The 13,366-nt window shown below is 42.1% G+C and overlaps 1 protein-coding gene across 1 annotated transcript in view; it reads right to left on the reverse strand.

The window, feature by feature from the left end:
- Positions 1-436: 436 nt before the first annotated feature.
- The window catches only part of SCG3 (secretogranin III), a 60,310-nt gene continuing 47,380 nt past the window's right edge, over positions 437-13,366 (reverse strand). Inside the window, exons 9-12 of the mRNA XM_088472967.1 lie at positions 12,464-12,547; positions 9,444-9,575; positions 6,785-6,865; positions 437-3,376 (exon numbers count right to left, since the gene is read on the reverse strand). Of these exons, the coding sequence (XP_088329093.1) occupies positions 3,258-3,376; positions 6,785-6,865; positions 9,444-9,575; positions 12,464-12,547 (416 nt within the window). The 3' untranslated portion in view covers positions 437-3,257. The remainder of the gene's footprint in view (positions 3,377-6,784; positions 6,866-9,443; positions 9,576-12,463; positions 12,548-13,366) is intronic.

Below are 13,366 nucleotides of genomic sequence, written 5' to 3' on the forward strand. Positions count from 1 at the left end.
AAATGTCTAAGCCTAACGGTTAGGGTAAGTGCCTAACCCTAAACCTAAGAAACACAAAAAATTAATGTGTCGACCATTTTTTTGTCAATTTTTTTCTCTACCAACCATTTGTACCCATCGACTGTCTTACATGTTGACCTTTAGTGTGTCAACACTTTGTTCCAGTCGACCTACTGTCTAAAATCTGGTGTCTATCTAGACATTGCTGACCTTTTTACTGTCTATCTATAGTCCGAAACCCAAACCAGGAATCCTTGCTTCAGGAGTTACACAATAATAATCATTCTCCAATTTATCTGACATTACATTTGTAAAAGGAAAAAATATGATGCATAGAAGTTCTTTTACATTTGGAAAACAAAGACTAAATATATATATAAATAGGAAGTTTTTCCTTGAATTTAATGTATTCCGAGTGAACTGTCCAAAACTATATTTTTCGATCACTGTGGAAATCACAATATATATTTTTCCATTCATCCAAAATAGAGCATACTGTGTTCAGGGTCTGCTACTTTCCATGGGCAAATAAGAACCGCATTTACGTACTAAACCTAAAACAAAATCTTCCCTGTGTTATACCTTCAACAATAAAAAAAAACCACTACAAAGAGGTATTGTTTTAAATGAAAATTTCTGTTGCTTGCTATAAATTCTATATAATATAAATCATTACAAAATTATCCAATGCGTAGTTTAGGCTGATATTTGCTGGGGTTGAGTACACGATCCCGGCAGTCAAAATGCTGGCTCCGGAATTCCAACAATGAACATGCTGATGCATGTTGGTGAGTATTCTAACCCTAACCCTCCCCAGCCCAACCCCAATGCTTATACTGTAGTTGGGAATCCTGGAGCAGGTATTCTGACTGTTGGGATCTTGAATGTGCTGGGATGCTGACTACATTCCACTTACTCTACCTGGTGTTGATGTATATATTATACACCTTATATGTATATTACATAAACAATTCCACACTGCTTATTTTACTTTTTTTATATATAAATTACAAGAATGCAAAGGATAGCATCAAACAACACAACTAGAATTAAAATTTGAGTAGATCTAGAGCTTAATGTTTTACAGAAGAATCTTTCTTGAAAAGTGCAGTTTTCAATACAATGTATGATGAACAATTGTTTGGCTTTTATTTTATTGCAAACTACCATTCTATTCTTCTAGATTTAAACAAAGCAATCTACTTATGCATAGATCTAAATCAGTGTCCTACTGCATGGCACAGAAACGATAATAACGAGACGCAATGTGAAAGCAGCTAATAAATGATATAATAGCATCATTATTTGTAAAGCTCCATTTTGAGTGTAGAATATAAAATGATGTGTAATTTAGTAGCATAGGACTGTATTTTCCACCAATAATGTAATCACAATTATCATGGGTGCATTTTTAGACCTTCCAATGTACCAAGCACCTACTTAGAATGGTGGAAGCCATTTTTATCACACTAGAACTTGAGCTATTAATTCACTAGAACTAGTGATACCACAGTGGCATTGCTGGATTACCTCAGGAAATGGCTGCAGCCACACAGCTGTGAGTACCAAGTACACTTTATAGGTGATAAACCTCACACTGCAGTATAAGTGGTGTATCTCCTCCACCACCAATCTAAGGGAATTGTACAGTACAAGATGTCTCTTCCAAAATGTGATACTATCACAAAAAGCTTCATATAGCATTAGTTATAGACCGTGTCAATATGTTTTTCCTTTATGGCACCACATGATTATCCATTCTATCTGGGCTACACAGATTTTCAGTTTCTGCTGTAGGATACTCGGGTATTATAGAATAGATACCATGAATGCATATTTGTCATAACAAAATGTTGTCCTGTCCATTTTGAAGACATTTGTCATCACTCTTTAAGTTCTGCTTCCATATAAGTAAACTGAAGCTTAGAATAATACGAGTGAGGTGTTCTGGCTTTACATCCACTATGCTAAAGGAAATGCAGTCTACATCTGTTCTGTAAATGGCTTTATGTGAGGAAATCATGTCCTGTTCTATCGATGTAAACACAAACACATGGAATGGTCATAAAAAAGTACTGATCTATCAAATGGACTGTTGCACCTACAAATTAGACTTATGCAATGGGATATAACAGGTTTATTTACTGAAGTGCACTAGTCACCTGCGCATAATAGAGACAGTCATCTTGTCATGTCATACTGTCATCAATGTTTAGAGGGATGCTTGTAGTCACATCGCTGCCTTTACTACTGGAACGTCCTCCTATCTGTACGTTCCCTCAACTGTCTGTCCCCATTACGATTCATCATAAGTGCCACCATGGGACCGATCTAACTCTCAGCACTTCACATCTGCTACACTGCTTGGCAAATTCCTCCACAGACTCTCCAGAATCCAATCCAAGTTACTACATACTTCAATGCTGTCACTAGGTCCCTCTCCCCATACACCACTGACCTTGTCACACAAGATACTTTCCCACACACCTGCCTCATATTTATGTGTTTGCCTCATGTCTGATTATTTGCACTGCAATACTTCTTATGTGTTGATCCCCATTAATGGAAGACCTTACCCATCGTAAGCAGACTTTACCAACAATCTTTACACTGTCAAATGCTCTCTCAAACTCCCGTCTCTACACTATAACCTATCCTACAAATACCTCATACTACTCCCTCTGGGTGTACTATCAGCTACTCTACAAAACACCACTCTGATTCTCACTAGACTGTAAGCTTCCATGAGCAGGGCCCTCACATCTGCGCCTTTTCTGTACCCCTCCTATGGACGTGTTCAGATTTTACGTATGATTTTTTTTATACCAACTCTCTGTCACTGCAGAGCTTAGTGGTACCTTCAATAAATGATTAATATGAGCCAGGTCATGGCCATGTAATAATATGGTGCTGGTTCCTAGTTTAGTGATGGACAGCGTTCTCATACTCAGTCAATATAACAGCTGTCTCCATGTGTGGAGGTAACAGGTGCACTTTAAATGCATAAACTTTCTTCCAGCGAGTGGAAGCCACTTTCCCCTCTGTCCCAACAATCAGGTTAGGGGGAAAACTAGTGCAACTGAAATAGTCCAAAAGAACCAAACCCTACGCTGCCATTGTGAACAAGTTTACGCCTTTAGTAAATTAACCTGCAGTTGTTTTCTAATGATACATTGGAAAAGAGAGGGTTCCAGATTATGGAATTTAGTTTCTAAATCTAAAGATTATTTCCAATGGTAGTAAAGAGCATTTCTTCCTCACAGGCTGCTGTAGATCCGCTTTATTACATTGGCTTCTTCCTTGTCGAGGATTCCCTTTTCTGCATATTCATCTGCCTGCTTTTCAATGAAGTCTCTCAGTTTTGAAAGATCATACTCTGGAAAGATAAGGGTTAATGATTACAAATGACCTTACTGGTGATCCTAGGTGAATGAAAACACATCACTTGGGAAATGGGTCATGAAGCATATGGTAAGCAAGTTCTTTCATATATACAACTTGCTTGAGTCAGGTTGGGGATAATACAAGGCCACATATTATTTAGTAATCACTAGATGAATCACATGTCAAAGGTCAATGGTTACCAACCATCTTTCCATTTACTGACCAAGTCCAATTTTTTTCCAACATTCTGATCATCGATAAAATGACTGAAACTACTTAACTGCACATAAACATGCTGAGCACTAGTGGATTTAGCCTGTGTAGAATTGTTAGCCTAAATGTTGATTAGATTTACAATATGTTAATTCTGCATATACTTTTATATTGTAAAAGTAGTCAATACATGGTGGGTGTAAGTAATGCTATTTTGAGAATTTAACAGCCAAGGAGCCTTTGCTTGAAAGAAACATTAATGTAATAGAACATCTTATAACACTTCTTGATTTGTGTTGTTTTTTTTTCTTTAATCTATTTCTACAATTTTGTTAACTGAAAATCTTTTAGGCAGAGGTTAAACCTATTCATAATAGTAATAAAAGAGACAACGATAGGTCAGGAGTTCTCATCTCCAATCTTTAAGTACCATCAACAGATCAGGTCTTTAAGATTTCTGACTGTGGAATCAGGTGGGATACTTTTGACCCAACTTACAGATGTGTCCTGTGTCCAAATAAATCCTACCTCTGTGCGCTACAAGTCATGTTAAACATAATCCATGAGCGCCGTGCAACTCGGTAGCTCAGAGCGTCTTTACGTGCAATTTTTTACCTTCAAATGTGTCTTATTCGCACAGCGATATGAATAGGATGCACAAGCATGCAAAATGCTACATTACACAGCAGCTGTGACACTGTAACGTAGCATTTCGCATGCAGATACCCCCACAGTCACACACAGAATATAGGCAGGCCACATATCATTTTAATCAGCAGAAGCTGCTTGTGTGTCCTATCATATTCGTGGTATCCGGTCTTTAGATCTACAACTTAAAGGTAGACAATGTTTAGGTAGACACCACAAGTTAGACAGGCAATAGTTTGACAGGGACACAAGGTCGACAGGCTCAACAGGTCGACACACTAAAGGTCAAAATGTTAGAAGGTCGACATCTACAAATGATCGAAATGGTCAAAAGGTCGCCATAAAAATGGTCAACACTTTTTTTTTTAAGGTTTAGGCACTTACCGGAGGGTTAGGGTTAAGCATTGACCCCGACGATTAAGGTAATGCTCCAGGAGGGAGGGTTAGGCACTAGAAAGGATGGTTAGGGTCAGGCACCTATCCTGGTGGTTAGGGTTAGGCACCAGGTGGGAGGGTTAGGGTGAAGATTAGGGTTAGAAGAAAAAAAACGTGGCGACCAATTTTTTTTCTGTCGACCATTTGTGTGGCGAACTTTTGACCATGGCGACCATTTGCACCTGTCGACCTTCTTACATGTCAACCTTTAGTGTGTCGACCTATTGACCCTGTCAACATTGTGTCCCTGTCGACCTATTGCCTGTCTAACTTGTGGTGTCTACCTAAACACTGTCTACCTTTTTACCGTAGACCTTTTGATCCATACCCCATATTCGCATCGCACAAAAAGACACTCAGCGCTACCGAGTCACTCCACTGCGTGGCGTGACTAGAAGGGCTGTTTAACGCGCAAGGAAGTAAGATGTATGTGGACACATCTGTAAACCCCTTTCATACAAACCTTGGCTCAGACCTGGGACATTGAGCACAGGTTGAAGCCGGCGTTTTCTGTACCCTCGTTCAACCTTTTCACCAGGTCCGGGTCTTCCATCAGGCAGCAGTGGACACTTGGAGATGATGTCATCTCCAAGCACCACTGAGCCGACCAATCGGAGCCTTTTAGGCATGCCCTGGGTCATCGTGACGAGGGTTATGCCATTCAGACTAGAGGCCACCCGGGAAACCCTGTTACCAAGCAGGGTTGCGGACCCAGGACTCCGACCCAGGTCGGCCCCATTCACACATATCTGCGTGTACCGGCAAAAACCCGGGTATTTAGGCTATGTGTGAAAGGGGTATAAATAGATTGCCATACAAAGAATGGAATAGCACACAATTTGACCAATGGGTATGGCAGGCTGATTGATTTAAACTATTTTAGCAGTGCCCCATTCACTAAACGATCTATGGGCACAATGTTACTTACACTGTATGAAATCACCAGAATGACAGTCTGGACGAGCGAACATGTATGAAAGTCAAACGGTCACAGCCGTTTCTTCTAACCTTTTCAGCATTGGACGACTAGTGTTCATGTTCATACACTGAACGATAATCGTTCAGAACTGTCATGCCTAGGCCGGATCGGAATGATTATTGTTCAGTGTATAGCCTGCTTAACTGAGCTGTGCATGATTAAAAAATCCTGAAAACATGACCTGCTGGTGGTACTTGAGGATAGGAGTAGAGAACACGTGCGATAGTCTAGACAGACTATGGGGGTAATTCATTTAGCCGCGATAAATCGCTAGAAAATGGCTTATCTATCAAATTTATACTTATCGCAATATCCTATTAGCCACGGTTTTCGCGAGTGCAAATTTTGACATGCATTTTGCGTGAATTAGTTTTCACCACCTCCTGAGCAGGTGAAAAGTTAGGGAAAATCCCTTTTGAAATTGAATCGCACCAAATTTGGGAGTGCGCATTGACGCAATAAGCGACATTTGCAAAAACTTAGCACACTAACAGTTTTCGCATTATTGCGTCTAATACCCCTTTTCCACCTAAATTCCGGGTCTGACCCGGAGTTGGAACAAAGTTCCTATACGGATCAGACCCGGAATTTTGCCGGCGCCGACTCGGGAATACCGGAGTCGGGTCTGCATAGACCCGGCTTTTCCGGAGTGAAAGTGGTCGCTTGGAGATGACGTCATCTCCAAGCGCCACTGAAGCCGGACCAATCGGCCGGCTAGCAGCGCACTCCAGGTCATCGTGACCCGGAGTGCGCTGTTCTCACAGCAGGGTTTCACGGGCTACGCCCATGTTAAACCCTGCTAGTTACCTGGGTTGGATTGCCGAGTCACTCGACCCGGCGATCCAACCCTCTTCCCTTTTACACCAGGGAGCTGCCCGGGTTAACACTTCAAAAACCCGGGTTTTAGCTGCGGGTTTTAGGGGTATCACTGAATTCCCCCCTAAGCAGCAGTCATCATAAAACAATAAATATAACAAAAACAACGCAACTCCTTTCATTAGTAAGTAATATAAAGGTCAATTGTGTCCACAATTGCAAATCATGTTAAGGAAACTGCCGTATATCAGAGTAATGGCTTACAGTACAATTTTAGATTTTCACTTAATGATGTAAAGTTTGTGTTACCTTCTTTATTTCCCTGTTTGTTATGTGTTCTCAGCCACTCAATATTCTTTCTGATTGCTTCAAGATATGCTTCAGCTTTCCCTGGAGAAGAAAAGAGTAATCATTAATAAGTGATGTCTGGGATAAGAAGCGTTTGCAGCGGTTATACTATTTTCAGTATGCATTTAACAGAAGTAATGTTCTTCCTCATCTTTACAACATAACATCATTTTAAGAACTTTCATTTACACGTTGTTTGCTGTGATTTATATCTTGTACACAATAAGTGTGATGTTATCATATTTGGGGATATTGCAGCCACATTCTGGTAATAATTTGCTATCAGAGCTATGTAGAAACATAAGCTAATGGCTCTTGCTTGGCAGAAGCAAAAAAAACTTTTTAAGGATTAATAACCCAGTGTCGCATTTACTAAACAGATACAAGACCTCAAATTTTAATTAACTCTGTTATAGCTCTGTCCAGCGCGGCATGAACAGATAATCCTTTTATAGAAAGCACAAGTGCCCGCGGTCATTCTCCTCTGTGAATTTATAGCTGAAAGAATCAAACTGTAAAGTAGATAAGTTTTGTTATGTGGGTTACGCATTCGGTATGATTTACCCGGCAGCGGCAGCCCGACAGAGGAGGAAATCCTAAAGGTAAGTATAAACTAACCTAATTCTACCCCCTAACCCTTACCCCCCCTGTGCCTAACCCTAATCCCCCGTCTGTGCCTCAACCTAACCCCCCCTTCCCTGCCGATTAAATCTAAGTCCTCCGGGGGGTGCCTAGATTTAGACGCCTGTCATTTAACCCTCGCTGGGATTAAGCAGTTGGGAAGCCGGCGGTCGGCATTGCGTCCACCGGCTTCCTGAACGTATACCGTGGGTCACTGGGGTTTGTCATTACATTGTGTTCAATACACAGCAGCCAATTAAAGATGGAATTAAATAATATCCATTGTCAGGTATTCTTTTACTTATTTGTAAGCATTTCCAGATAGAAGAAAAATATAATAACATATGCACACCTCCTCTCAGTTCTATAGCAAAGCTAGCCTTTGTCACTATCATATTCCAATTTAATGTTATTATAGATTGTCCACACATTGCTAGGTCATTATTACAAAAATAAAAATAAACCCACTCCTGTCCCCAAGTAGATTGCAATTTCCTCCTATGTAGAAGAGTTCTCCTTGCAGAAGTTGGCCTCAATGCAATGCAAGAGAGCACCAGGGCAGGCTCTGCCATTACGTAGAGTGCTGGTACCTGGGAGCACTGCTGAAGCTGTCTAGCACAAAAATGAAATGTATTACTATTGATAAGTACAGCATACTATTAATTTTTTACTATAAAATATCATATCTTGATATAAGGGTCCCCTACATACTTATGTTCTCTTTATTACCTTTTAGCTATTTCTTAAGGGCTACTGCTGGCATCAGCTATCGCTGAGTACCACAGGTAATAGCCCACTCTGCCTTGCCAATTGATTCTCCATAGTGTGCCGCTGCTCTCTTCCAATCACTATCACCATATGAGGATTGTGATAATGAGGAGTAATGTAGGGAAAAATGCTTAGCTTGCAGTGCATCTGTGTGGCCTGGCAATGCCGGGACATGCATGCGCAGATGGGACCTTCTAGGGTGATCTATGCAGGAAGTCTGTGCTTACTGTTACTGACCAGTATCGCTGGGGAGCTGGACATCGCTTTGTTCTGAAGACTTACATTTCGACCCCCTCATTTAAAAATTCTGCGGCAGCAATGGAGCCTGGACAGCTTTCTGCATCAGTCATCCACGTATCTGAACTGCAGCCGTGCCAGCCAGCCAGGAGCATGTAAGAGCTGGGAGTGTGAGGTGCTGGGAAGTGGATATTGGGGGAAGCTTGCACCGGGTTTGGAGGAAACTGTATAATGTCTATCTGATCCATGTAAACTGGCACCTCTATTAAATCCAGTTTTCACTGAATCAGACAAAAAGGAGACCCACTGAAGTTATTGTCTCCCAATAGTAAAAATGAGAATAACTAAAAAAACAAAAGTAAAAATATGCAGCCTGCATTTACAGCCATAGGCATATTTATATTGGGTGCAGGGGAGTCCTGCACTGCATACCCTGTGCCGGCAAGCGGGTCACTTCACACCTTGTGCCGACAAGCGGGTCATTCCTCCTCCGCGGCACCATATTCTCAGTGACATCTTCAGGAAAATGTTGCGGCGCAGTGAAACCAAAGACAATGGCACTGTGGCAGAGTATTTGGTCTCTTGTGCGCATGCGCCATCTTCCCGAATATCATTGGGAAGATGGCTCCGCGGAGGAGGAAGAACCCACTTGCCACCACTAGGTACAATGCGCAGCTGGGGAGAGCACACTGCACACGGGTCCCATCGGGCATTACTACAGCCCTGTTTATAACCCTATTATCCCTTTACATTTTAAGGGAAGTACACTTATGGTGCTTATTCAGTTTTAAGACCTAGCTGATTACAAGGTAAGTGCATTAAAGGAGTTGCACTAACAGCGTGCAAAGGTGTATTTCTCTAACGTGGTCAATTCTTCCACATAAAGATATATGCCACGACAAAAAGCTCTGTCTACCCTGAGATAAACTAAATAAAATTGACTTGGGTTAAAAAATAATGGTAATCATTCGTGGTGGGATGAGCGCGCTCCCACCTTTGGGCTTCTCACTGTTCACAGCTTCATTTGGTTCCTGTAGTTTTGTAGAATCCTTTATTTTTTCGGATTCCTTTTCCATATTGGCTGCAGCTTCCTTGGTGCTATCAGAGTCTTCATCTGTTTTATCACCTATATAGATAAACGACAGCTTATCTTGAAGGCCTGTTGTTGACTAAATAATTCAGTTCTTGGGAAAGTACACACACACTTAACCTTCATCTTAGGATATTTCATTTGGTGCCAGAGAATATAGTAATCTAATACTCTATGTAACCTAGTTTTTACTCTATGTAACCTAGTTTCCGTCAGACTGCAGTGTCAAACAACTGCTCCCATGTACACAGTGTTATCTCAGATATCTTCAGTCCTGAAACCTTTATGCATGTGAATGTCTCTAGTACCCTTTTGTGTGAGGCGGCTTGTACTGTTCATGTATTGTCCCTAATGAAAGAAAAAACCTAAAATACACGTTTATAATTCCCTTAATAGGACATCATTATTTACCACAGTCATATATCATAATTATTATTGCACACATCATCAAGTGTGTGAAATGCAGGTATAAGAATTGATGTGCACCGTGATTATTAAGGGACGAGTAATTAGTATTGAGGACTGAGATGGTGTATGACAAGGGAAGAGTGATCAGTGCATGTGAGAATGAGAATAAGAAATGGTGTGTGATAAAACTTCTCCACATTATGCTTCACTCAGTTGTTTACAGGGAAGCAAACTGCTGGCTGTTTATGATTCACTTGTGGTCAGAAAGAAAAGTTATCTATTTGATTAGTGTGTGTGTAAACATCTATTTCTCTCTGCACATGCTTAAGCCGGGCATACATTATGCCAGTGGTTCTCAAACTCTGGCCCTGATTCAGAGCCGGACACTCTGAAAGAGCGCTCGCTCTGAATCAGGGCGTTTTTTTTTATTTTGGAGCTGCCTCCTGGCCGCTCACATAGCTGTAGGTGACCACCCACAGCCATTGCGAGCGGCCAGGATGATGGTCGCGATAGTCAAGACCATCGCAACCATCGGGCTTGCGACGAGACCCTTGTGGTAGGGTCTCGTGGCCGCAAGCCCCAGAGAGCTTCTGGCTCTAATAGTGCCGGAAGCTCTCCCACTGACATCACTGGTGATGTCAGTGGGGCCGCCCACAAACGGCAGGTGTTCGCATGGGAACGCCTCCGTTTGTGAAGCCACCCCTACGCCACGCCTCCAAAACAGTGCGAGCTGTCGATCAAAATCGACAGCCTCCCCATTTTGGTACAAGACCCGGAGCGGCGGAGCGCCCGTCGCTAGCCGTTTCTCGTGCATGCGCACATCGGAGCTGTCTCTGGTGTGCGCATGCGCAGTGGCCTAACATCGACCCGCTCGCGAGTGCATAGCGCTTGCGAGCGGGTCTGAATCAGGCCCTCTGTCCTCAGGAAACCAAACAGGTCACGTTTTCCAGGTCACCTAGGAGGTGCACAGGTATATTCATTACTCACTGACACATTTTAAGCAGGTGGAGCAAATTATATCACTTTAGATTCTGTGAGGAGACCTGGAAAACATGCACTGTTGGATGAGTTTGAGAACCTGGGCATTATGCAATTACAGGCCCGATCCGACGATTATCGACAGATCGGGCAGATATCTGCATAGTGTTTTTCCACAACCGATCAGTGATGATCGAACAGTCAGGTATGTGAAATCTTCCAACATGCCCGACTGATCCTATCATTGGTTGGCAGCATCTGTCAGGGTATGCACTGCCATGGCCGGCTGCCCGACATTTCCCCTATTCCTTTACAGGAGATGAACGAGGAAATGTTTCAACCCCAGGGGAGAAGCACAGAATCTTGGGCCATACAATGTGACATATCTCGCAGTGTAGAACCATAATATCAACTGGGTTTCTGGCTGTCAGATAAAATGCCCGTCGGTCTGACAGACACTTTATCTGACAGTGTATGCCCTGCATAACATTTCACTGTAATAGGTGCATTATTTCATATATTTATGATGTATGTATGTGCAAATGAAGCAGGTAGCTGATTGACTAAAGTATGGAAAGAATTCAAATGCATTGTTGTCATTGTCCTGCTCAGACAGTTATGCGATGTCTCCAGTACTGTATGGCATTCCTCCAGGCACCCCACAAGCTGGAGACAGAGGATGGTCAGGATCCCAGCAATCACAATACCGACAGTGAGTACTAGGGAGGGGGTTAGGCTGTGGGAGGGGGAGGTTAGGGTTAGACTGCAGTAGGGGTGGGTTAGGATTACGGTTAGAATACTTACCAAAATCCGTCGGGATTTTGACCGTCAGGATGCCGCTGTCAGTAATCTGATTGTCGGCGTTGTAACCGTCAGGATCCTGTCCCCCAACCTGGAGACAAGTGCTCACAGGGAAGCAACCCAACTGCGCCCCAGGGGTAGCAACACTTCTGCTCCACGGGAGGTGCCCTTCTGCTCCACGGGAGGTTTCTGTCCTCCCTGGCCTTGCACCCCCAGCATGATTTGCTCCCCGATTCAGAGGTCTACGCATTGCAGATGTCGGACTAGTGGAGTGCTTTTGCTACTGCGCAAGTGTCTGGACTGTTTCTGTACAGAGGGCCTGATTCAGAGATGTACAGTAATGACACTGCTGTTACAAATTTGTACTTAGCGTCTGTGCATAAATATGCCAATGATGCATATCTGAGACACTCACTGGTGGCTTTGCAGATCCAAATGACTGCGTACAAAGATGCAGCATCATAGTATCGTCAGTATTTGCGTAAGTCGCAGACTGGTGACCGCCAATAGATGAAGCTGCTGAATCAGGTCCTTTGTATGGGCCTAGATATTAGCCACATTTAATAATAGGGAAACATGAACAGTCTGCCTGCCAGAGGAATCGGGATTACCCGTTACAATATTGCCTGGTACATGTGCACTTCTACTAAATATCGCTATGACAGATGTCCTGTATTTTCCATTGCAACAGTAAGATGACAATTTTGACACACAGTAAATACTGAAAGTTAAAATACCTGCTGAGACCTTGTTACTCTGATAGACAGCGTTCTTCCCAAGCTTGTTCTTTGCCTGTACGGCTATCATATTGTCCAGGTTCTCTGCAAATATAATTGTTTTGTAAAGGTATATAAGAATACATTTTATTATTACAGTTGAATGCTTTTTATACTAATAGTTGCATAAAAGCAAATGTATATTCCATGTGGCAAACTAAATAGATTTGGGTCTGAGATTCTGATTTCTGCTACACAATATGATAGTGGTAAGAATGTTTGACCTGGCATCTTGGGCTTCAGTAACTTATAGCAATGAAGTGTTGATGTTAATAATATATACCTGTTATTTACATACAGATTTAAAACATTCAAAAAACTGAAATTGAATGATTTATAATGTGACAGGCATCTTTGTAACAATTATTTTTAAACTTAATTTCTTTACTTTATGCTAATTATTACACTCATATCAGTTTGGGTGTAGCTGGATATTTCAGGATCAGTTATGGAGTATGGGCCTGATTCAGAGTTGGGAATAGAGAGATCTCTCTCTCAACTGATCATCTTGGTGAAACCATGCTGCACTGCAGGTGGGGCAGATTTATAATGTGCAGAGAGATTTAGATTTTGTGTCCAAACTGACATCTAAATTGTAGAGTAATAATAAAGCTGTGCAGTATTTGTGGGCTACATGTAAAAGTAGCCAGTATTTACCCTACATGCAAAAACAAAAATATGTATTTACACCTCTTGCATTGCAAATTGGTTTGTCCAGGTACACAGTTAAGTGCTAAATCTCACTCTATTCCCAACTCTGAATCAGGCCCAATGTCTCGCAATTGTGTTTTTTTTTCTAAATAGGCCCCATAGGCAAATTTATAATGGTCCAGAGGGGCAGGGGCCACACCGCACACCCTGCAC

This window comes from Taudactylus pleione, unplaced genomic scaffold (assembly GCF_031769625.1).
Source record: "Taudactylus pleione unplaced genomic scaffold, aTauple2 ptg000129l, whole genome shotgun sequence".
NCBI lineage: Eukaryota > Metazoa > Chordata > Amphibia > Anura > Myobatrachidae > Taudactylus > Taudactylus pleione.